We start from the raw sequence: 26,929 nt of genomic DNA, 5'->3' as shown, positions 1-26,929 counted from the left end.
GCCAGGCTTGTAAAAATGAGACAGGAGTTTTATCTTCGCACCATTTCTTAGCTAACAACGACATACCAGGAAACTGCGTCTAAAACCACAAGCACAGATTTAACAAACTATATGCTAATTTGTGACTTTAGCGTGTTGGCGGGCATTTTGGACAGGAAACAGTCCGACTCACTTGATGCACACTGCAGATATAAGCCTGCCACTGGTTGCTTGGTTTCAGCCTGCCTTATGCGTTCAGAGTCCCCAGGAAACAACAACCTCTGACAAATTAGCACCTGAAACGCTACCAGTGAAAACAAGCTAAAAGCTGTTAGCTTTTCTTGCAAACGTTCCACCAAAACAAGTTCCTCTTCTCCAGCTCTGAACGCTGTGGAGTGACTCCTGGCTATTACCATTTTTTCATACCCTCATACCTTCCTGACATTTCACTGTGGTATATGACACTATTTGTGTGTAAAAAAGCTGGTGATAGAAGTTACATAAAAGACACAATGCATTGCATCTTATATGTCTTCCTAGATAAGTCTTGCTCGGTTTAAATACTTATGGCCTATAGAATGATGACTGCATGTGAAATAATCTACAATTATTTTTTAAATTCTTGCTAAAGACCCAATGACACTTGTTGCTGCAGATACCAACACATCATATGTCTAAATGGAGATGATTTACAGATGTATCATTTCGCTAGTAAAATACTATATAGTTGGAAGAATTCATGTCAAAATAAAGTCATATGTGGCAATATTTTCATGACTCCATACCTAGTCATATTTAATTAATTAGCAAGGAGACTGAGGCTATAGAGCAGAAATATTTCCTCCAAATAATTCTTCTGTTGGCTTAGTTCCCTATTGATAAATCAAGCAACTATTTAGGCAAAAACAGTGGCAACGTCAGTGTTTCAGATAACTTCATTCACAGTGACGGCACTGAAAATCATACCTTCGGGATTTCCTTCTGATTTGCCCTCATCATAATACCTGCTGACCGCCCAAGTCTACTGACCATGCGAGACTAGACAGGGCCAGGCTAGAAGTTTCCCTCTTAATGCTAAGCTAGGCTAATCATGTCCAGACCCCAGCTCTGTACTTAACACACAGACACGCTCCTATTTTTTTTAAATTGCTGAACTAACCGTTTAAAGTTATCTCACCATTTTAGATTTTTGTTAAGGTTAAGATGTTTTGCAGCTGCAGTTCCCTCTACAACCATGAAAACATTCACACTGACCTCACACAACGCTGAAAAGACATATTCAAGCCTTTAAAACATGAGTGTAAAAATATAAAGTACCTGTTCATGTATATACATATATACGTATATATATACACATATATATATATTCTGTATAGAAATGAATCTTCTTTGTTCAGTCTTTGTGAGAATTGGAAGCCATCTTTTTTTTTGGTCCCCAATGTCACAAAAGACGTAAAAAAACAAAAAGCAACAGGGAACTTGTTTTTCCATCTGTTGAGACAAAGTTCTTCTTCTCCTCGTTCTGAAAATCGGAGACGAGACAAACGACAACAACAAAAAAAACGACATGAAAATCACAGCAGCCTCCGTTTGCCCCGTCTCCTCCCATGAGTCCTTGCTGTCTCTGTGAGGAGGGCGGGGCCTGCGACGCCTCAGCCCACGGCTTTGTGTTTCCCGCCGCAGCAGTGGCAGGCTACGCCGCAGCGGTAGCACGCCCTGAGGGGGGCGTAGCAGCACATGCAGGGCGCCAGCAGAGACAGACCCACCAGCGCCGTCCAGCGCAGGCAGAAGCGCTCGTCGCTGGTGTCACAGGAGCACGGGTCAGAGTAATCTCCCTCCGGGTCCGACATGCAGTGATACAGCAGGCTGTCCGCGCACCACATGAAGCTCACCCGCCTGATGCAGGTCTGAATGGGGTCAGGTGCTTCCTGGCAGCGGCCCCGCCCGTTGTCCTCGTGGTTGAACATGTCCTGACAGTAAACGCAGCGCGATCGCTCGCCGTCTTCCTTCCGCCTCTTGCCTTTGGGCTGCAGAGCTCGCGGCTGCACCGTCACCACCGCTCTGTGGCCGCTTCCCAGCTCCAGGCAGCCGGGTTTGCCGTCGCAGCCTCGCTGCACGTCACAGCTCAGCGGGTACGGGTACGTGTAGTCGTGTTTGGGCAGCTCGCTCTTAGCGAAGTGCACATAGGCGTCGAGGTTTTCGGGCTGGGCGATCTTGTCACGTGTGGAGTTGGCGTGGCGGTAATCCTCGTAACCGGTGAGCCACGTTCGCTCGCGGGGGTTGATGCGTACGATCTCTTCCTCCTCCACCTGGAAGCTGACGTGACGAGGGAACATGTGCACCGCCTGCAGACACACGGAGGAGATGGTCACTGTTTAAAAACCTGGGTTAAGGACATTTAAATTAAAAATAATGTTTCTGTACAACCTGGATTTCAAAGTAGATACCATTAGACTGATACCATTATTTCTTCCCAAAACCAATTCTGACATCTGAACTTTGTGTATGGGCCGATACCGAGTACCAGGGCTTTATTTGTGCCAGATCCTGCCGAAACAGGACCCGGGAACTCCCAGACTGGGACCAGCACCGATTTGATGGGATCCAGTACCTTTGTCACTATCATGATGTTTAAATAAAGTATTATTATAATCTTATATTATCTGATCATTATTGTTACCCTCACATGAGATGATGATTGAAGCATTCCATAAGTTTTTGCTTTTCCCCTGACAGTTCACCCCAAATCATGGTAAAGTGAAGGCCCATAAAGTGGACGAAATGTGCTAAAGTGAGGACCCTTTCTAGTGGACAAAGTGTGCTAAAATGAGGACCTTTCCAGTAGATAAATATGATAAAGAGAGGGCCTTTTCTAGTGGACAAAATGTGAAAATATGGTTAAGTGCATCAAACTTATAGAGCCACAGCTGGTGCCCCTTCAGACAGCCTGAGTCCACCACTGCCTCTTAGTGTCCTGTGGTCCCGTGGCTACACCGCTATTCATACACATATTAACGTTAAGTATAGATGACTTTATGTGACTAAACAGTGCTCTGATCATCTGTAAAACTGAGGAATGAATTGAAATTTAACCAACACCTTCCCCTCAATGTATCTGCAAAAGGAGTCAAGCTGAATTAGACTTTGGGCTATTAGCTGTACCCCCCCACCACCACTGTGACTCCACCCACCTGGTCCAGGAAGTAGTGATCAGAGGGCCGGTGCTGCTCGTAGAAATGTCCCAGGATGCAGTGGTGCCGGCGGGCCTCACAGAAGTTGGGCGGGGCCAGCGTGTGCATCGCCGGCTCCCTCTTCTGGGACGAGTTGGACGAGCTGTCTGTGGCCGTCTGGAGGAAGAGGACAGAAGACAGAGAGGACAGTGTGAACGAGCTGCAGGAAGGTTAAAGTCTCACCCTGTGGTGACGAGCTCCTCTGCACATCGTCTCAAACACTCAGGTGTGTGGCACCTGCATTTTTATAAACACTGAATCTCTATAAACAGAGTCTTCTGAAGCGTTCTAGTTTCCCTTTGTAGTCCAAGTAGTATTGACCAATCACATTTGAGCAGACTTTGGTTCCATGCAGGTAAACAGTCTGTAAACAGAAAAGAAGCTGAATGCATAGGCTGAAATGAAATCTTGTAATCCACTGGTTATCGTCCAATGACAATTTAGCTTTTTACTATACAGATTCTATTCTATGGCCATTAACCAGCAGACCAAAGAGGAAGTTCTGGTCTGGATATCTGTTATAAAGTTATCTGCCTGCTACCCCAGAAGCCCCAAAAACTGTTTCCCCCAGTGGCTAAATGGTCATCAGACATTAACTGATGGGTTCAAAGATTGATGAACACTGTGTCTCTGCCTCCACCTTAATTAACCCACTGAATACAACTATAAAAACATAATAAGGAAATCATAAATTCCAACAAAAAGAAAATCATCTATCTATCTTCTATTTTTGGCAGATGTGACACGTAACAGAAGATTTTAGTTCCTCTCTGAAACCACCTGAACTTCACTTCAGTGTGTTCTGACTCTCCTCCAGACTTCTGCGTGCAATTAGACAAGAACGAGGGGGAAAAAAAGACTCCAGAATCAAAGCACTGTGGCAGAAACGTCTCTGAAGTCTTTGTGTTTTTATTGGGTCTGTGCTAAATGAATCCCAGCCCGGCCTCGCGGCCCTCTGAGCGCTCAGCGCAGTGTGCTGGGTTGCGTCATCCTCCGGGTCGACACCAGCCGCAGCTTTCATGCGGATCACCAAGATCACACAAGAAGACTTTCTCCAGGAAACTCAGGAACTCAGGAACTTCACAGGAAACTGCTTTCTCACATGTTTGAGTTTGTTTTTGCTTCACAGTTTGCAAGACAAAATGTCATTTTGCAGATTTTTTACGTATTTTACATTTTTGTGAATCTAATTTTGACTGTTTTTCTTATGAAACTCTAAATGAAATGATTCTGCTAAACCTGGGCTAAAGTGGTTTCTCCTTTCTGCTCGTTAGCGGTGCCACAACTCCAATATTAAATCGAAAATCAATCAAAATGAGCAAAATCAAGTGTCAACTGTAGGGCTAGGTGTTTAAAAAATTACGATACCAGAACCCTTGAAGTGATACCTATAGAATTCTTTATTTGATGCCCATCATGCGAATGGAAGAGGTCCTGAAATAATCCTTCCACATTTTATGCATTTATTTTTATCAGATGAAACTGGCGTGGAGCATAGCCAGACTTTATACTGTTTTGGTGTCATCTCGGCACGCTAAACTGACAACTCCATCAAATAAATCACACTCATCTTCACAGATTAGAGTCCTGCACCAAGTCAGGTACCCAACGAGCAACCTGCAAAAACATTGTGTAAAAGGTGAAAAAAAAATGGGTGAACATTAAATAATTGCAGGGGAGCAGCAGGCAAGAACCATAATATTCCAATAATCCAAAATGAAAATGATTGTGCAGTATTTTTAACATTTCTACCCTTTAATACAGCCAGCCTAATCAGCCGGCAGGATTTTATTGTGAAAGTCTGCAACACAACCTCTGACCCCACATCCTTCCACACACTGGGACGTCACTGTTTGATCGGAGAGCGATGAAGGCTAGCTGCTAGCTTAAGTGGATGACAGAAAGGCAAAAATAGCCGGTGGAGGATATCAAATTGTGGACAATATGTTGTCGAAGGCCAAGCCAGTTGTTTGGGAGGATTTTGATGTGAGAATAATTTCATTGTCAGTGGCTTTGCTGCTTGTAAAAAGTTTCAGAAAGTATTAGCTTTTGACAGTTAAAAGCGAGGCTTGTCATCACTATAGAAACACAGCTGCAGCTGCACAGGAGTGACCGCGCTTAGTTTTAGATTCACTTAGAGATAATTGTGGGTAACAGATCAGTTCTGGTTCTCAGTTTTGCCCTCAACCATCATAACATCACTGAGGTAGTGTGTCCCCTCAGAGTTGCCATAGAGTTGTTTCGTTTTTGTATGAAAACGCTGTCGCACTACGTCTTAATGTCATGTTTATTTTCTTTTTAAGCCCTTTTAGACCCATCGCAACGTTTCACTCTGGACAGCTTCATTTGCCAAATGCCAGACAGCACCCTGTGCTGTGGGCCAGTTTCACATTGCAATAACTGAAGAACATTTGCAATGTTTGGCTGCAAGCATTTTTTTCTAAATCTGGGTACAAAAAGGATCCAATGCAGGTATCATTTGACTGGAGAAGTTTTGATACCACTGTGTTATTTCCACTGATACTCTTAAAGATTGAATAACAATAAAACACCTTAATCACCTGCCAAATATTTTTTGAAAGTGTCTGCCCTCTTCCAGATACTTTCCAAGGATGATTCCTCACATGGTTCTGTGTGGACCAGGTTAGGTTGGTCCACCAACTTCGGTTCGAAATGAAATATCTCTACAAATATTGGATGGATGCCATTCAGTTTGGCGTGGGAATTTATTATCTTGGTGATCCATTGTTCAGCGCCGTCATTAAGTTGTCTGATACGTCTGAGGACCATCAAAATCAATTGCTTTTTTTTTTTTTTTTTTTTTCAATCTGAGATATTTGAAGCTTTCGATGGACCACAACTGCTGTCCTTAGTTACACATGATCACTCTGCTATAAAACATGCTCTGGCTTGTTTGCATTTATTTAAACCAATCACAGTTGTCTTGGGTGGTGCTAAAGCCCAGGATGCAGTGGCGGTGCTGCTGCAAAATAATGTCGATGGGAACTTGTTTCAGTGTAACATTTGCACAGTAAAATGGCTAAAGTCTTTGCAAAAGAAAAGATAAGATGCTAATTCACGGAGTGACTTTGAAAGTGGTAACACGCAAACAGCAGAATGCTGCCTAAAACAGTCGTCCAATGACACGCTTTGACCCTCAGTTTAGATCCAGTGAGTCAGACTAGGCAAAAAAAGGTAACTATTCCCAATTTCAGAGCCCTCGACAGTCATGGTTGAACACCTCAGGTTTAGTGTATTAGAATACATCACATATATAAATATGATTGCATTTAAAACGGCACGGCAAATTCTGAAAAACTTAATCTGTGCAGACATTCTGTCACATTACTGGAGTTCAGGGTGGTTTCCTCTCTCTGTAGTTCCCCAACAAACATATTCCAACAGTTCATCCAGAGGAAGCACTGCATCACGACAGAGAGACCTTTATTCACTCCTGACGGATGTTGATCTACATCCTCATTGTCCTCGGAGTCTTCTCAGCGCCTCAGAGTCGAGCTCCTCTTCCTCCTCCTCCTCCTCCTCCTCCTCCAGAACCAGACTTCAGACTTGGAGACAGGACGGATGGGAATGATCTGCAGCCGGGGCGGTTCAGCCACGTTCCCCTCAGTCGGCCCTGCTTTCCTCTAAACGAGGCCAGCTATGTAAACAGGCAGCTCGGTGACGGATTACTGACAGGTCAGACTCTCTCCTCCAGCACTGGACATCCTGCGGAAACGATACGCCCTTTTTCTTTGAAGCCGCTGGAAATACGGAAAAGGAGAGTGGGACCTGGTCCCTTCATCAGATGGAGGATGGAGGTGGAGAGGATTTGAGAGTCTTGTAATGCACTACATATTCAGTGTATGTATTGGGTTGGGGCTGTTTGTGGTCTGCTGGACAGAGTGTATAGAGCAGGACAGACAGGAAGGAAGGACAGATCACAGCTGACAAACGTGGTCATATAGAGAAGTGAAGGAGTTCCCCAAAGGATCTTACAGTAGTTTATTGGAAGAGACAAATCATTTTTGTTCCCATTTGAATTGTCATGAATTACACATATGATGTTTATGTTTCAATTTAAAACATAAATTTACAAGATAAGAAAGTCGTATTTGGTGGCAGGTTTGTCATAGGTTAGTTCAGTCTTGTGTGAAACCGTTCAGTGAACTACATCTCTCGTCTCACACAATATACATCACCAACACCAACATACTGTCATCTTACTTTAAGTGTCCAGCAACTCCTGGTACTTTTATCAGCCGGGAAGCGAAAGAACGAGTAGGACCAGTTAGGCTCGGGTGGTCTAGAGGTATCACAGTGTACCAGGGTATTAAGAAATCCAGGAGGTATGATTTTCAATACCGTTAGAGGCTCCTCCTTCTACTAAACTGAGAGGGAGAAGCTGTATTGTAGTGTGCAGCTTATGCCACCAGGGGTCAGTCTCTGTGCAGCAGTGCAGCAGAGCAGACAAACATGGTGTCTGGGGGATTAAGTTACAGGATTAACTAGTAAAAAAGAAGAAAAATGTCTCTGTTGGGAGTATTTTGGATTCAGTGCTGATGATAAAGGTAGGCTAACACAAACTGCAGACTACTAATCGTTCAGAGTCGCATTTTGACGTGTGTGTAACTTTAGCGAGTATTATTGGTCTCTCGCTGTTGACTACTGGTCATATTGTTTCTTAAGTTTGGTCCGCTCACCAGAAAGTACAAAACCACACTGTGAACACGACAAAGTTGAGAAAAGTAAAAAGTGAAAAAGCAACTTACATAAATAGATTTTTGAGTGTTGAGCACAACTCAAACTCTTAAGTTTTGAAAAACTTTTACCTACTAATAATGTTTTGTTGAGAAAATTTACCTTTCTTCTTTAGATACAATTGAATATATGAGTTTTAGTGAAACAAATGTTGAATAACAGCAAGTTTTAACTGCAACTATTTTAATTTGCAAGCACCCAGTTAACTATGAACTATTTTGAAATTTTTTTTTAAAGTGCGTCAAAAATGAACAACTTCATAAACTTGTCACAGGTGGTGAATATCACAAGAGGGTGAACGCTTCTCGTGAACACGGCCTCGTTTGAAGCCAATGGGATTCTCAGACAAACCCCAAACTGAAAGAAGTTGAGGTGTGTGTGTGTGTGTGTGTGTGTGTGTGTGTGTGACAAAACCAAACCCCAAACAGGACGGCGACATGTGTCTGGTCATAAACACCACAGGATACCAAACCCCTCCTGTACTTCACACTTCCTGTCTAACAACCCCCGAAAGCCCAGTACACACACACACACACACACACACACACACACACACCCACACCCACACACACACACACACACACACACACAAAACAAAAGCAGCATCTCCTCTCTGAGACCAAAATACCAAAAAGCAGCTCCTCCCTGCTGCCTGTTTTCAAACATGAATCCTCCTCATATGTTTCTACAATATAAAAAGTTTGATGAGGAAAAACTCAGTTTCTAAGCAGGAACGTGAATTCTGATGCTTTGCTTTAAAAATGAAGGAATGACGTGTCATTTGAATGAAGATTTTAGCTCTGTATTTTTTACGCTCACTTCATCCACTCAGTTTGATAAGATCCTGAACGCTCTCCGTATTAAAACCACACATAAGAAATGAAAAGACCCTGGAAAAATTTACTGCACTCAGATGTTTGAACAGCTGGAGGAAGCTTCTCACCGTGAAGACGTCATCATCGCCGAGCTCCGCCTCGTTCTGCAGCGTTGACGAGGACGTGGTCGACCCTGGGGGACACAAGGGAGAATCAGTAGGACAGAGAGACGGGGACGACTTCATCAGCTGCTTTCACTCCAACCACAGTTTTCACTGCGTTCGTAATGGTGACAACTAAAATAACATCTGTGGGCGCGCTGTGCAGCGCCGCAGCGGCTGTAATCATGGTCCAGGTTTGGGTTTGGCTGTTTTCAAATGAAACTTAAAGAGTGTAGCTGGTGTGTTTCTGGGAAGCTAACAGACAGAAATGGATGAAATAAAGCAAAAATATGGCTTTGGGTTGGGCCTTACATTTGGCAGCACCAGCCCAGTTCCATAAAGCTTCTGGAAACATGGCTTTAATGCATATATGATATCAAAGTTTAGCGTCTCACTACAGTTTTTTTTTTCTATTGCTGAGAAGCAGCCGTCAGTTCTGAAGCCACATTTTCAAAACCCTTGTGATGAATCAGAAATGCAGCAACTGGCTTCAGTATCCTTTATTTTTACTCCATCTTTGTATTCAGTAATTTACTTGCTGCTATAATACAGTTCAATACATTCTTTCTCTCTCTGACACTCCTCTTTAGCCACCAACCTGCCTTCCTTAATCCTTTATAAAAACAAAATGATTATTTCATTTAATTTTAAATATCCTATCGCTGGCGGCCTGGTAGCTCAGTGGGTGAAGTGTGCATCCCATGTGATGGCTCTTAGCTCTCTCCAGCAGCCGTGGGTTCGACTCCCGCCTGCGGCCCTTTGCTGCACGTCATCCCCCCAACTCTGTCTCACCCTTAACTCAATCATGCACTCCACTATGAAACTCCAGTCATGTGATATATCAGATCAGTCTGATCAAATATTAGTAAATAAAGGGGTGTGTCGGCTGGTTAAAAGACTTCTGTGAAGGCTTCTCTCATGTGTCTCATCGCTCCTCAGAGATCCCTCCTCAGTCCTCGCTCCTCCGCAATAAGAGACTTGGGACAGGAAGCGAGATAGTGGATCAAGCGAGGATCGAGGATACGATAAATAGGAGACCTGGGACGTAACCCTGATCATTTGAATCAGGTGAGTTGGAGCAGGGCAGGTGTATGTCAGATCACGTTTGATTGACAGCTGACTGACCACCCAAAAAAAACAACATCCATATTTGATATCTAGGAGATGTTTGCTGCTTTACTTTGTCATCAGATGGCTTTTTCCAATGTGTGACTGAACTGTACATACATATATTTTATTCTATTCTACTTTGGTTTCAATTATCTGTATACATGTTGTATACAGTACAATAATAATAATAAAATCCCTTGATACATCGATAAGTGCAAGATCGCAAATAGTACCAATTCGTAAATAAAGTCGCATTAAAGTTAGGAAAATGTGCAGCTTCATGATGAGTTGGACATTTGTATGACATTAATAACAGTTCATTGGCTCAATCCTCTTGACTGGATTTCAGCTACAGTTGAGTTTTTGTAGGCAGGAGTGTGTGAGCAGTGTGTACCTTCTGTCAGGTCCTCCAGGGCCTTCCTCACCCCGCGGTCGAAGGCTCTGGCGTCGGCCGGACTCTGGAAGGTCAGTCCGCACTTTCTGTTGTCCACCTTCCAGTGGTGGAAGGTCGGCGTGGCCTTCGTGTAGACCAGATCCTTCTTCAAGAAACACTCCAGAATCACCTGAAATCAGTCACATCCCACAAACAAGATGAGACGACCTGAATAATAATAAAGGAGAAAGTGAACGCAACACGACTGGGAGTCTCTTCTAATATATTCATCTGTTCACAGCAGTATTTCTCCTCAGCATAAAACCACCACCAGGGGCATCTTTTCAGGTCGTACCAGAGGAGGGACCAAGTTATCGGGCTTCCTTCACAAAAAGAAAATGCTTTAACCATGCATATAAATATTTCAGACATGAATCTGGGATTCAGATTTTCTTATTTGAATTTGTTCGTACTCTGCAAACAAATTTAGACCTGCCTCAGACCATACTGACACACAGCTGACACAGTGCTGGGCAGTAATACATTACATAATTACTATAATATATTATTTTTCTCAGTAACAAGAAGTGTAAGGGATTACAATTTCCAAAACAGTAATTATATTACAGTAACTATTTCCAGTAACTGTGTCACCGGGTTTCTGAGTTACTTTGCGTCCCAGGTAGACTGTCCTATGACTTGTACGCGCTCCAGAATATGTAGCGATGGAGAGCTGACAACACAAGCTTTCTGAGTGTTAATAGCTCACTGGATCAGCTGTGCAACAAGGTACAAAAGTAATATAGTAATATAAGTAGTCCTTTAAAGAGCAGGAAAATACTATGTCATTGACTTTAGACCAGGTTTTTGTTGGTCAGTGGTGCAATCATCTTATTTTAAGACCAACATGTCCATGGGCGCTCAGACGGGCACAAGTACGTTTACAACTTATATAACGTGGGCGCTGGGCGGGAAAATGAAAACTGTTTCGGACAGAAAGGTGCAATGAGCTTCAGGTCCTCTGTGGAGATGTGGTTGATGGGATGGCCTTGCTTGTTTTTCACCCTGAAGCACGGACTTGACACGCTCGTCCATCTTGATTTTGCGTTCTCTCTTTCTCGCCCTCAGACTCTGTTTGCTCTGTTTTATACGACCACTGACGGCTGACTTCTCACTCGTCTGAACCGGCCACTAGGGGCCACAAGTGATCAACAACTGCTTCGGTTTGAAATCTCTTTTCCGCTCGAGACAACGTATGTGGAGGTCATGCTAATGTTGGAGGAATTCTGCAAATCTCCGCTGAGTGAATCTGGCAGTTGTGGTGGTATTGCAGCAGGTGCTTCACCATCTATTTCATGGCAGAAATCTGCACTCTTGTGAGTGAGTTAAACAGTTTAGTTTATTAATGATACGTCAGGCTGCAGGTACTGTAGATGTTCATTCTGTTCTGCTGTAGTTTAATAATTGTGGTAAAACATGTTGTGAGGCTTCCACACACACGGTTAAATAAGTTGTGATTAATTCAGGGGCCTGGTTGTATTTATCTGTTCTCCCACTTTCATGTTTGTTTTCATGGGTTTATTGCGTCTTTTTTGTCTTGCAGCCAGTCATCATTAAGACAGTGTATTGGTAAGAATCTGGTAATACGATATGTATTGTGATACAGGGGTTACGATTCAATACATTGTGTTCTGTTGTGTAAGCAAGGTGATGTATTGTGCTTTTTTTAAATCTAATTTTAGGAAAACTGCTGTAGTATAAAGGACACACCACCTGAAATCTGAGTTTAAAAAGGTGACTCAGAAAAATAAAGATAGATTACAACAATGCTATCTACCAGTCAGAGGTTTACACAACATAAAACAAAGAACTACTACAAATCTTTGCATGTATCACAATATCACAATATCGCAATATCGCGATACTCAAGTGTACTGATATTTTCTTATACCTATATACATAATAGTTGTTATCATCACACACTTGCTTTATATGTACAAACATGACTACAATGAGCTGAAAAAGATGGGAGACTAAAATAAAAAAAAAAGACCCGTTGTACCCACCTGCTTGTCTTTGAGACGTTCTCCATGGATGAGGAAGGTGTTACGTCCCAGCAGTTCGGTCGGCAGCAGCCTGCACACGCCCACTCTGCTCAGGCAGCCGTCCTGCGCCAACCAGCCGCCGCTCGAATCGTCTCTGGTCATCACCACCGCTTTGACGCGCACAATGTAGCTGTCACTGCAACACACCAGAGAGAGAAAAGGTTAGCATGGGAACCAGCTGTGGAGGAGGCAGCCACTTAGACATTAATTGCTTTGTGGACTGCTGTTTTGAGCCCTTGAGTTTGGCATTATGGCTGCCACCATCTAGGTTTTTTTAAGCCAAAAGTTACCATATTTGGACTAGAGGGTGGGGCTTCATGCACAATATGTTGCTACGTCTTTATTTGCCCAACCGGGAAAGTGAATTTATTAATACCAACACTCTACATTCCAATTTTTCGGTTTAAAAACATTAACATTTTTAAAGGATTTATATGCATGAAATATATGTGATTATTTTAACCCACAAGAAAAAGTTGAATCATACACTTCCAGAGACTGGTTACCATGACACTGATATCGCCAAGATCACACGTCAGTCAGGCGTTGAGATTTATTTCAGCAGCATCTTTTCTATTCTGCCTAGGATCCATTTGTTAAGATAGTATTACCACAATTGCAATGCTAATTCCCGTTAGCGTATCAATGAGGATTCCCATTATGTGTTAGCATTGAGCTAACGTATTAAGTGCTAGTTATTTATATACACAGAAAAATCAATTCAGGAATCATAAAAAACAAAACAAAACATGACAACCCTAGAAAATAGGTGCAGCCTTAAACCCTGGACTGGACTGGCGAATTTGTGTCAGCGGTGTCGACCAATGAGAATCCGTTAGCACTGATTCCACACCACCAGCATCTGCAGCCGCATGGCCTCGGCCTTTTTTCCAGCATGATCTTTACTGCACATAGCATCACTCACCTGTGATCTCTCTCTCTCTCTCTCTCTCTCTCTCTCTCTCTCTCTCTCTCACACACACACACACACACACACACACACACACAGAAAACCAAAACAAACCCTGTCCATCGCCCTGAGCTGAGCCCACAGACTGAATCTTCACATTCAGAAAAACATGGAGCCTGAAGCACGGCAGCATCGAGGCAAAATACAAACAGAAAAAAAATGAAGGATTAAAAATAAATAAATAAATGAATAAATAAAAACACACTCTCTCTCTCTCTTTCTCCCTGTCTTGCCTTTTGTGCTCCGACATCTCTCGTACATCCTGTTTCCACGGTCACAGTATCACGGTGGTCTCCGTTGACGACAGGTTGTCGAGCTGTGCTGCTGCACGCCGCCGACGCCACATCCTAACGGGCCGGAGAGAGGCAGGAGACGCTGCCTGCCTCGTCTCCAGCCTCACACACACACACACACACACATACACTCTCTCTCTCTCTCTCTCTCACACACACACACACTGCTTCCCTCCGCCGTGTGATTCAGCCTGCCTGTCAAACAGATGGTGCTTGTGTGTGTGTGCGTGTGTGTGTCTAGCATGAGTCATCACTGCATTTGCCGGCAGCGTGCAGTGACACACACACACACACACACACACACACACACACAGGAGGGACTATATACTGGAGTTTGGTTCCAAAATGAGAGCTCCTCCATTTGCAAACAGTGACACCTTCACTTACAAAATGACTGATGATGTAAAATGAAACATTAACTGTTTTTTAGTTCTAACAGGATGGACTTGTTTTACAGACTATTCCACTTTATATGATATCTTGATATATTAATATCTTGATATACACACATTCTCTAAAATAACATAATGGACGGCTGTAGATCAAACTCGCCAACAGAATATAAAGGAGTTAAAATGAGCTCAACCTTAAACATCTCCTGCAGCAAAATGCAACATGCAGCAGTAATATTATTCCATATTAATAAAACAATGACCGGGACCATTTTACCTCACAATGACTTTTGATTTAAAAAGTTTAAGTAAAAATTTGTTATATTACCTGTTCTTGGAAAGTGGAATAAATCATGTCCTACCAAAAATGATTAATAGCAACATCATTTTACTGTGTGCATTTTATACTTCAGTAGAAATTATTCCACAACATTATTGTGGACTTCAGAAGAATTAAGTTTACTGTTACGTACGATGTTACATAATTATTTCATTGTCATTTACAGCACTTTAACTATTATTTTAATCACAAATTTACATGTAGTATTTAAGTTGCTTCCTCATGTCCCCCGTCTCTGAGTTAATTAGTTCCTACCTGCCGTTGTTTCAGAGGGACAGGTATCAGTGCAACAGAGGAGGGTTTTTCCTGCTGTGAATATCAAGCCTAATCAAGCGGCAGGATTTTATTGTGAAAGTCTACGACACAACCTTTGACCCCACATTCTGCCAAACAAAGGGACGTCATCGTTTGATCTGACAGCGATGTACGCTAGCCGCTCGCTAAAGAATGACATAAAGGCAAAAACAGCCAATGGTGAATATCAAACTTCTGTTGCGCTCAAACACTGTGAGAATGTTGTCAGTGATTTTGCTTCTGGTAAATTTTTTTAAAAATGTATAAACCACAGATATGTTATAAGAATTTAGATAGGGAATGCAAAGATGGCACCCATTCAGTCCAATGTCAGCTGCTAGTCTGACGCATGAGCCAAAAAAAAAAAAAATTACATCCAACCAAACGTTTGAAACGTAAAATGATTCATTTTGTGTTTATATAAAACCAAAAAAGTCATTGAGGAAGATAAATAAACCAGAGACTTTTTGACATTCTTGCTCAATTTATCAATTATCGAAGTTGTTTTTTTAACTGTCTATTAAGCAACTGATTGTTTTTTGTGTTTGTGTAAGTGTATTATAAAAGATTTAATAAGGACACATTCCAGTCATTTGTCCAAGTAACATCCAGCTTTCTGTGTGTGTGTGTGTGTGTGTGTGTGTGTGTGTGTGTGTGTGTGTGTGTGTGTGTGTGTGTGTCCTGTGATATTATATAACACACACACACCTGAAGGTCTTTCCAGGTTAGAAAATGTAGGTTGAATGTTAGTCAGAGGACAGCGCTTATCAGGTGTGTGTGTGTGTGTGTGTGTGTGTGTGTTTGTGTGTGTGTGTGTGTGTGTGTGTGCACCAGGTGTCTCTGTGCTGTCAGGCTCATAAAGAGGAGGTCAAAGGTTTTTAATGTACAACGTCCACCTCCATCCCTGCAGGTGTGGTGATGTCATCCATTCATCTCCTCGTGTTTGTCTCTCAGTCTGTCAGACTCACAAACTGATCATTTATTCTGTACAAGTATAAGATAAATTTGCAGAATAAACATAAAATCTGTGCCTTCACCTCAGCTTAACGTTCGAGAAGCTCCCAAACACAAGTGGCGAGCAAATGAGTGGCACGTGAATTAGCATAGAAAATCTTGAGTTATGGCCAAAAATGTGTTTACTGAGGTCATCGTGACCTTTGATCCCCAAAATCTAGTCAATTCATCTTTGAGTCGAAATGAACATTTGTGACAGGTTTGAGGAAATTCCCTCGAGGTGTTCTTGAGATACACGTTTTTCACTTTTGCACTTGGAAATATCTCGTTGCTTTTATATTTTCACACCGTGGTTGTAAATAAAGTAGAGTGGCGCAACCTTGTTCATTCAGTTCTGATGCATGGTTGTTGCCAAATATTCATCCAGGGAAATGACGAGGCAGTTGCTAAGTGGTTGCTAAGGTTTTGCTAGGTTGTTGCTAAGTGGTTGCTAGGGTGTTGCAGATGCGTTCACTATTCACTGTGGTTGGTTTATCTTCAGATGTGCTCCGTGCAGTTACCCATTTGGTTGCTATGGTATTTATAGGTGGTAGCCTGGGCACTGGTAGGTGGTTGCTAGGATATTGTTGGTGGTTGCTAGGGTATTGTAGGTGGTTGCTAGGGTATTGTAGGAGGTTGCTAGGTATCAGCAAATATGCTCCAGGCAGTTATGCCGATGTTTCAATGCGGTTGCTATGGTAATCATGCTAGGATGATGATAGGTGGTTGCTAGGATCATTTTTATTAGTTATGGAGATTCTGTAATGTATTCCTTATCTGTTCAGCAAGGCTGAGCAATATATCGATATTATATCGTATTACGATATAAGACTAGATACCGCGACAGATTTTGGATATCATTATATTGTGATATGAAGTAATTGTTGTCTTTTCCTGGTTTTAAAGGCTGCATTATATTAAAATGATGTATTTTCTGAATTCACTAGACTGTTCTAACTGTTCTATTATTTGGTTTTACCCACTTAATCATTATGTATATGATTATTTATCAAAAAATCGAATTGGGTTCATATCTTGTGAAAGCACTGATGGCCATCCCTACAATATAGTCACATTATCGATTCTGAGGTATTTGGTCAAAAAAAAAGGGGTATTTTTAGTCTATATCGCCAAGCGATAACACAAAAAAATCATTTTATCACCTTAGCTGCATCCACCTCCAACCAACACGATCAATTTGCTATTGCTGTGCAAACTACTGTAAGGTCACTATATTCTCCTCCAATGTGACAAAATGCTGTCTGAACCCAAACCGAACCCGTCCTTCATTAGCATATGAGGGAACCGAACCCGATTACAGGCCAACATTTTTCTTAACAAGCTTCCCTCTATGTACCAAACAGTAGGAGTTTTCAGTGAGAGTGACAAAACATGGGGGGAATCTGAATTAGCAACAACAAAATTGGGGAGGAAAATGAAAAAAATAAAAGATAAAAATAAAAAAATAAGAATAATAATGATACAGCCCAAACCCAACATAAGCTAATGAAATATGTGAGATATACAGCCCGACCCGACCCAAACCCATTGAGTCCCATTGCGTCCCTTCGGGTTCAGGCACAGATCTCAAGCTCTAGAAAAGACAGATAACCTTGACCCTGAGCACAGACTTTTCCAGCACGATGAATGTGTCAAGTGTCATCCATTCCCAAAATCTCTTTTTTTTTGTGCAACAATCTGACAAGCCAGGGCCAAATGGTGGGTTGATTTTGAAACCGAAGGGAAATGAATTGACCTGTTGGACAATCTGACTTGGACAACCTCCATCAGTCCAATCACTGTTGTTTTAAATGCTGTCAAACGTGCATCACAGTTCCTGACAGGATGATGGTGTGGGGAGAATCAGGCGCTCAAACTTCAGGTCCAAAATGAAATAGGAAAATAAAATGCTTATTAATCAGACAGAAAGGAGATAAAGGAACAGTCTGACACAGATATTGTACAGTCAGCCTTCTGTCTCTGCTGGTTTACAGTAACTCCCGAGTCCATTAGACCTGAGCTTGTCTTTCCGTCATCGCTGTATCACTGATGATTCCTCACACCGACTGGGAAGTCTGAGCAGACAAAGCAGCTGGCCAACAGTCTCAGTCAGAGATGCACTACACAACTGTGCTGGGAAATCAAGGAAATTACCTGTCAGTTTGTCTGACCTTTAAGCCACCGACCAGAACCCGACTAACACCAGAGTGAAGATCTCCATCCTCTGACCGATCAGAGAAGAGACAATCCAACAAGAACGTCTACAGCTGAAACTGAAAAAGCTGAAACCAGACAGCTCAGATTTCAGGAGGTCAGTGATCACATGTCGCATGACATCATTATACAGACTCCAGTGTCCCAGAGGAGGGTCTATTTGAACTTAAATTTAAACAAAAACAGAAAAAAAGAATGTGAACTAATTATTTTTAATCTCTATGAACTGAACTTTGAGCGAGCTCTTATATAGTGTGAAGCTACACAACACTGTGAGTCCCTAAAAAAAACCTGTTTCCTCGGTTCCTGCGGTGGAAACAAGCTGCACAGAGCTGGACATCCCTGCCCTCAAACAACCCCGTCCTCAGAGGACACGGTAATGAAATGACTGCTTAAAGCACTTTAACAACAGTGTGCGGATGTACTTAAACAAACAGCATGACACACACACTCGCACACGCACACGCACACACACACACACACACACACACACACACACACACACACATCTGTGGGAGCTGACCAGAGATGCAGATAACAGTCTCTGGTGGTCTGTTTGCTCCATCATCATGAAAGACAAACACACACACACATAACTACACATAACGCTCCAACAGGAACACGTATGTTGTCAACACCCAGGGCCCCAAATTATCGTTCTCTCTCCTGCAACTGTCCCGAATTCTACTTTTTGAGACAACTGTCCCAGACGTTTTTCTTTCTCTCTGAAATTGCTGCTTCTTAAACTTTTCCTCGAGACAAGTAAACACACACCGTGTACACAACTACACAATTTTAACAGTGGAATTATTATTTAGATGCTCTCAAGATGAATTTAAATTTAAAGATTTAAAGCCTTCAATTTTGGTAACCATTTGCACACAGAGATACCTTGCTTTGCTTACGAAGGGTGCAACATGAGGGGAAAATCAGATGAGGAAACACAATTGATCATCTGATTGCGTTTTTTACTCTACCCTCGGATTCTAGCTTTGAAACATATCTGGAAGACCTCCGGTTTTAGGTTGTTTTAATTGTCTTTAGTACGACTCGTAACAGCTAACAAGCGAGCTCACTTTCACAGCAAACATGGACATGTATCCGTAGACACGACATTCACCTCTTTGGCTTTCCAGCTTTCCTAAGTCAAGACTGACATATGAAGAAATGACGGAGTTGCTTTTTTTGTCTGGAGCGAAAATGTTTATTTCTCGACCGATCTCAATGAGTGGTGATATATTATAGTGTTCATGATCTGCGTGGAGTACGTTCTCAGTCCATGTAGTTCATAAACCCTTCAATATAACTGCATTCATTGAAAAATTATTTTTTTGGTCACCTGATGTGTGAAACGTGAGCGGCGGTGAAGTCGATCTGCAGCCGTGCGGCACAGCCGAGTCGACCCTAAAGGAAATCCATCTTCCATTAGCCGGGTCACGTTGCCGTTTGGAGGCTGGCCATTTTTTTGGCATGAGTTGCAGAGTTTTAGAAAGTAGTTCTGGTAGATTTTAAAGTAGATTCTACTGCAGACATAAAGTAGTTCCTACATTACAACAAAGTCTGTGGATTATCTTGGGTAAACGGGTCAAGATATTTGGAAAGAGACACTGATTTTTACATTTTTTTTTAGCACTTCGAGCACCACAGGACTAGTGCCATCTATTTCTATTATACTGGAGAGAAGGCAGACATTCCTACAGCCGATATCTCCAAACTTGTGGTAAAAGCATATTCCACTGGTGTCATCAGAGAGAACTCAAGAAGAGAGAACTTATTTGTTTTTAATCACAGCTGAGAGAAGATAAGATGATTTTACTTATTTTCACTAAACTCAACATTAAAATCTGCTCTCCGTCTCCACATCTACGACCACCAGAGCCGCCTCAGCTGGAGTCACTGGGCACCAGCAGCTCAGATGGAGGTCAGCACTGATATAAAATCGATGATGTCCTGTGTGGGTGGGGCCGGAGTACCAGGGACACTGCTGCCTGCTGACCTTTCCTCAATGTCATTTTCAACCCCCTCCCCTCCCTCTGGCGTTATCGACAGCTCTCTGTTGGCTGGTTCGGGGGCATCGGTTTGCCCGATCAATAGAAAACACCCCCACAAAAACACCTCTGGAGAGGAGCAGGGGAGAGTTTGAGTCGCTCACCGTCCAATGAAAACCAACAATCCTTCGCCAAAAACAGTAAAACTACTGAGCAGCTATCAGATCACCTCCCACTGCAGATCGCTGATGAAGCTACAGAGCCGCTGTGTTTTCTTCAGCGTTCTCATTTCAAGGACTTCATGCAGCCCAAATTTCAATGTATTCACAACATACAGACAGTCATACTCAGTGGAAAAGCTGGGACTTCAGGTCACACAAAACTTAGCCAGACACACAAAACAAAAATAGGAGCAAAAGGAGAAAAGATTTTGCTGGAATAAGCAGCAGAACAACAGCAGGTGTCTGTAGTGTGCAGCAGTCACATGTCACGCCCAGTAGAGGGCAGCAGACACCACACAATGACAGCAGAATAAATAACATTTTACTAGAGTTTTCTGAACTTTAACTTGTATTCAACAGTAGAAAAAAAACATTTACTCTACTATCCATTTGGATAAATTATTAAGTTTGATGATTGAGCTGTAATGGCCATCGAACATCGCTGGTCGCGTCTTCTTTGTCTAGATTACAAGCAGGCCAAGGAAGGCCTGGGGTGACAATTTTTAGTCCCACCCACTGTAAATCAAAATGTGATTGGTCACTTTCTAAACAAACACACAGGCTGTGGCCTTCTATACCAGTAATGAGTGAACCACCTCTGACCTTTCTCTGCCTTGGGACAACAACAAAAAATCTGATTTTACTGAAATTCTTAAATTTCTTAAATAAACTTAATAGACAGAAACGTTGTAAAAAATCTAATGGCCAACACGTAGAAAAATCAAGCTTAAAGTTGCATGTAACTTGATTACTTTGCCTAATATAGTGTTTTCATCAATTAACTGGTCTTTTATTTTGTCAGTTAATCAATTAGTTATTTGGTCCATAAAATGTTAGACAACGGTGAAAAATGTTGATCAAAGACCAAGATGACGTCCTCAAATGTCTTGTTTTGTCCACAGCTCAAAGACATTCAGTCATTGTCAGAGAGGAGTAAAGAAACCAGAAAATATTCACATTTAAGAAGCTGGAATCTGAGAATTTGGACTTTTTCCCCCAAAAAATAACTGATTGACAGATTTTCAAATTCATGCAAATTAATTTAAAAGTTGATTAATAATACATTAATCATTGTAGCTCTGAGTGTTTTATGTTTGCTGTTAGGTTTATTACTTTGTCCAGCTGTTCCTTCCCTTTTTGTGTGTAACTGATTGATTGATTGATTGATTGATTGATTGATTGGTTTAAAGACAAAAAAATGGTAAAATTTCCATCCAGTAAAACATTTTTCTGCTAGAGACCAGGATAATGAATTGGCAGCTATGTCATTCTTTATTTTGAGATTATACTTCTGCTAACAATCTTTACTAAATTTTTACTAAATATATGTTTTTTTATCTTTAACTATTTTTTTTTTACCATTCTTTGTGTCCAGATTACATAATCCTGTTACATAATCCGTCACTCCCCAGATTTGGTTATATATATATGTGTTTATTTTTCAGCCGATTGGCTTCTTTAAGATATAAACTTATCTGCAAATACAACAAAAATAACAAGACAGACTGCAGTACAGAAATGCTACATATGTCTGAATGAAATACCACTGATATGGTTTGTCCACCACACATGAAAAAGGTTTTGATAAAGACAAGTTCGACCAGTCAGTGGGTTAGCTGAGCCTGTACGCAGCCTGGGAGGAAAAACCCAGGGCAAAAAAAACAGTCATAAAAAATTGAACTAAAGGTAAAAACTAGACGGGAGGACATTTGATAACAGTGACACCTCTGTCTTATAGAACAGCCTGCTACCTGCTTCTCTCTGGTGCACTGTGGGTAAACATTTCACAAGTTGAGCCTATTATCTGGCTGTACGTGGGCGTATGAGTCATGTGTTTACCTGCAGGGGTGTGCACAGCGTGAGGCAGTGTAAAGAAAAGGTACCTGGCTTCATCAGGTTACCTGCTGCCGAGGCTCTCCGCCCGGGACGGAGAGGCTGATTGGCTGAAGACTGACGATGCATTCAAAGCCAACATGTTCTGAGTGGTTTATTCAAACTCTGCAGCTTTTAGTACTTTGCTACAACCAACTAACAGAACCCGGACACTTGAAAATGACAAAGAAGCAAAGCCTGTCAGACAGTAAATATATGATATATTCTTCTCAGTGGAACATGTATCCATCATGATCATGATGGTGTACTTAAAGTTTCAGGGTGCTGCTCACTGTTGCTGCAGCCTGCTGCCACATCTGCTCGTCTGACCACGAACTAAGAAGTACCTCAAATAACAGAAAACATCTTTGGAAAAAAATTAGTTGATGTGACTTTGAGTTTTTAGTTTGGCCCATTTCCCATTTGTTAACATCTAGGGGACAGGGTTTATGACTTATACTGCAGCCAGCTACAAGCGGTCGATCCAGATGTTTTGGCTTTGCTTATGGGGCACTCTCATGTCCAGATGTCACTGAATCATACCTAGTTGTAGCAGTACCGTGGCAGGATCCTGCCTCCAAGACAGATGGAGGCCAGTCTGGTGACAGGGAATACAGTACCAAGGTGATTTACAGCTGCTCCGACCAGGACCGGTCCAGAAAGAAACCATGGGTTCAAGCAGGGACAGGAGAGACGTGAAGCGGGAGACAAGTGAGACCTCCAGACGCTTGAGTGGGGGGGTCAGCCCTCCCAAACCCAGCCAGAAATAAGGCTGTGATGATAACAAGATTACCGCAATGTGATGCTACCGCAGGGTTGAGCTCATTACCAACATCACCGCAAATTTTATTTTGAAGGGTTAATCTCATGTTGATATCAGCACACTGATCTATTAATCAGAAACACAGCCTCTGACTAGTTGACAGACTCAACGCAAGGCATCTTGGGATTGCCACTGGGCAGCTAACAACATGCTAACAACAACAACTGTTTTCAACACGGAAGAACGGATGAATAAGTACACTTTTATTCATTTATTTATTTTATCACATCTCCAAGAAGATGCTGCAGTTCAAGGCTGGATAACAAAGCTTCTGAAAGTCATACAAGTGCATCAAGCCAATGTTGTTAAGGTACAACGCTAGTATTAGCATTAGCTTAACGTTAGCCTGTCACTTTTCTGTCATTCATGTCAACAATTGTTGTAAAATCATTCTAAAATCTTAATAATTTAATAACTGGGGAAAATTGTATATCGCTTTGCAAAAGAGATGCTCTAATATTATTTTTTCTTCCTGATACCAATTCTGATTCCATGTGTGTTGAAAAAAACATATTACTATTATTTTTTTTACAGCTGTTTACTAGTGACGCTGTACGGTTGGGTTAAAGAAATCTGGCGTATGGAAAGACCTGTCTCAGGGCTTAAAAATTTCATGATACGATGGGTGCATTGACTGGAGAACTTGCTGACACCTGAACCAGCATTTTAGGCTCCACTGAAGGTAGTTTTGTTACTGATATCAGAACAACTCACTGTGATTTATCGTGATTTACCAAACTAATGGATCAGTTACTCTTTATACTATAGAATATATTAAAGCTGAGAATCTCTTGGTACCTCAAGATTCGATTTGATTCAGATTCAAAGGGCTATGATGTTTTTATAAAAAAAAATGTATCTGTGCATCTTGATGTATCACAGCTTTTGATTTCTACAAGTCCCTCCAGGAAGTTGCATTGTTGTGATCGCAACAATTCACACTAATTCAACCAATATCTGTGAGTTCTGCACAACCTTGCAATTTTGTCCAATTGCCGCAACTTTTCCACAAATTTGACCAGTTAATAGCTTAGTAATTTTTTCACGGATACTGGAAAGAACTCAAGGTTTGTCATTTGTCAGGATGACTGAAGACCCCTCCTCTTCCTGCTATGAGGAACAGACTGTTGTTATGAAGAATAGAACACTGTTGCGGAAGCAGTTCTGATCATATGGTGCGTTCAAATGGGGTCGTTCTATCATGTTCACGAGATGAGAACATTTGAACGCCTCCCCTCGTGTCGTGCTGACGAAGTGGAAGTTTTCTGTTCTCCGAGCTCATTTTGATGCAAGTTCACTGATGCGTAACAAACCCATGTTGCTGCTGAGGTTGCGTCTGCAGACTGGTTGATGCTGGTTTTTCAAATCATGGTAAATCAAAAACTGTTTTAACAATAACGGTAATGGTAACAGTTGTTGGGAATTTTATAACCGTTTAATATGACACCTGTTATATATATGTTACATTGTATATATTTTCTTTATTCTATTTTAATTTTACATTCCTTTTTTCTATACTTGTTTTTTTCTCCTCCTTTGCATATTTAGACTGTTAAAATATAAATAAAATAATAAAAAAAATATAAAATATAAACAAGGAAAATTCAGTTAAACATGAAAATCTACTAGGCAATAAACTTGATTCTGATTCTCAAACTTTTTATCATCTCCTGTAGCATTTTTTTATTTTATTTTGAATAATTATATTTTTCCAGCCTCAACACAGAGAAGGAATATTCTCCCTCTGGTTGAACTGGTCACAACCTGTGGACTCCCTGATGATGAGTCACAACACACAGTGGCCTCAGGAAGGCTGCTCCTGCTGGAGGAACATGTCCCTGATCTGTTTTTATGAATGAAGGACAACATGCAAACATGGGACACAAAAAAGAAGCCCCTCTGTCTGTCTGTCTGTCTGTCATGATGTAAACTGCACCCCCCATCCATCCTCTCCTCTCACATCTGCAGGAGGCTGCACACGTTTCTCCTGACTGTGAAATCTGTCCGACCTCAACCAACCTCTCCATGAGGAGGAGGAGGAGGAGGAGGAGGAGGAGGAGGAGGAGGAGGAGGGCCCCTGCACCCCCTCATCACTCGAGCCCATAACAACATATGAGCACAGATCTGCATCCATGTGATCAATGCACAGAGCTGAGCGGCGGCGCGCCAATAAGCAGCCAGTCATCATCACAGAATAATAATGATAAGGGGGGGGGGGGGGGGGGGGTATTATTATGGGGTACGGGGGGGGTACTCACTCGTCTGGGCGCGTGTCCTCGCTCATTTTTTTCCGTTTCACCTCCGGTAATAATCAGCTCCCGCCGCGGCTGCACAGTGCGGTGTCTTCATGTTTCCTCGCCCTTCAGCGGCAGACGCGGCAGAAGCGGCAGAAGCGGCGGTTCTCTCCCGCTCTCCGCTCGGCTCTTGAATCCCGATGAGCGTTATGTGTTCTGTGTCCTCTCCTCCTCCTCCTCCTCCTCCTCCTCTTCTTCTTCTTCTCCTCTCAGTCCTCAATTGCTGGAGCGCATCAGAAGAGGCGCATCTGGTCTCCTCTTCCTCCTCCTCCTCCTCCTCCTCCACCACCTCCTCCTCCTACGCCTTTTCTTCCTCCTCTTCTTCTTCTTCCGCCTCCTCTACCTCCTCCCCCGCCGGCCCGGGCTGGAATGCGGTGACCGAAAATGTTGCGCTGGTGTCGGTGAGGATGGCCCCGGACGAGCCCCATCTCCTCCTTACTCCATGTTGGATTCAGTGAGCGCAGGCAGAGCGGAGCGGACTGAGGAAGAGGAGGAGGAGGAGGAGGGGGGCGGGTGACGTCAGACCCGAAGGACTGCAGAGTCACGTGCTATTAACATATAATAATATTAGTAATAATAACAATAATTACGTTATTTGTCAGTAATAATACCATATAGGCCTATTGCAATATTAATAAATGTCATCCTCCTTCATAACTTAAAATACACTGGTCATCTTTTGATATAAAAAAACTAATTAATTGCACTACTATTAATATGTTTTGACTAAAGAGGACAAGACTATAATATTAAAGATGTCAGCATATTAAAGGTTGAAGTGTGTATTATTTAGGAGGATCTCTTGGCAGAAATGGAATATAATATTTTGTGTGAATGATGCTGGACGGTATATTTTGTTTTCAAATTTTGAAGTTTATATTAAGTTTATATTTTGTCCCTTCTTTAAACTCAGGGTTGGAAAGATTAAACTTTTCAAATGTGTTCTGATATAATTACCTGTTAAAAATGTAGTCACTGACATGATCTAAGTACCACGATATAAAAGCAATGTAAATTGATTTCTTGTCTACTCTATTTTGCAGTTTAGATTCATTTTTTCTGTACTTGTTTTTTGATATAAGAAAACATATGTGCACTATTCTAATCTAATCTAATAATAAACTAATCTTGAATATTTCTGGACTGATCAGTCTTTATTTGTGCACATTCATGAAATGCTGAAGGACCTCTGTGATTCAGAAGTTTGGAGAAACGTTGAAAAACCTCCCTCTAATATCTTTTATGTCTTTATGTTTTTATGGCCACAGTCATTGTGTTTTCAGGTCATCCGGTTCTTGTGAACAGGATATCACAAGAAGAGCTTGAGTGAATTTCTTCAAACTTGATACAGATATTCTCTTGGACTCGAGGATGAAGTGATTAGAGTTTGGTGCTTAAAGGTCAAAGGTCAAGGTTACTGTGACCTCACATTTTTGGCCATTACTCAGGAGTTTATACACTAATTACGACAAAATTACACTCAAATATCTAACAGGATGAAATGATTGATGCCATTTTATAGCTGACTTCTCACTCTTCTTAACCAGCAGCGAGGGGCCGTGAGTGATCAACAACTGCTTCAGTTTGAAATCTAGTTTCAGTTCAGGACAACGTATGTGGTGGTCACGTTAATGTTTGCGCAACTTTGCAGATTTCTGCTGGTTGCATCTGACAGTTGTGGTGTCATAAAGCGCCATCTGAAAT

The 26,929-nt window shown here is 41.9% G+C and overlaps 1 protein-coding gene across 1 annotated transcript; it reads right to left on the bottom strand.

The window, feature by feature from the left end:
• Window positions 1-413: 413 nt before the first annotated feature.
• Window positions 414-25,973, bottom strand: spred2a (sprouty related EVH1 domain containing 2a). Its single transcript, XM_084714630.1, has 6 exons — window positions 25,190-25,973; window positions 12,493-12,667; window positions 10,448-10,616; window positions 8,911-8,975; window positions 3,171-3,326; window positions 414-2,324 (listed from the first exon to the last, which is right to left on the bottom strand). Exons 1-6 carry the CDS (start codon window positions 25,213-25,215, stop codon window positions 1,632-1,634), a joined length of 1,284 nt encoding a protein of 427 aa, XP_084570756.1. The 5' UTR covers window positions 25,216-25,973; the 3' UTR covers window positions 414-1,631.
• Between the last annotated feature and the right edge of the window lie 956 nt (window positions 25,974-26,929).

This window comes from Lutjanus erythropterus, chromosome 3 (genome assembly GCF_056507025.1).
Source record: "Lutjanus erythropterus isolate fLutEry1 chromosome 3, fLutEry1.hap2, whole genome shotgun sequence".
Taxonomy (NCBI): Eukaryota; Metazoa; Chordata; class Actinopteri; order Lutjaniformes; family Lutjanidae; genus Lutjanus; species Lutjanus erythropterus.
Note: the sequence above shows the minus strand (reverse complement) of the source record. Positions and strands in the feature narration are given on the sequence as shown.

Bases quoted from the DNA above. Each gene is read 5' to 3' on its own strand.
- spred2a (XM_084714630.1), bottom strand. From the start codon at position 25,215: ATGAGCGAGGACACGCGCCCAGACGA. The intron at 8,976-10,447 runs GTACACACTGCT...TGTGTCCCCCAG, and splicing joins CCTGGAGGACCTGACAGAAG to GGTCGACCACGTCCTCGTCA. The intron at 2,325-3,170 runs GTGGGTGGAGTC...GTGTGTCTGCAG, and splicing joins ATCACTACTTCCTGGACCAG to GCGGTGCACATGTTCCCTCG.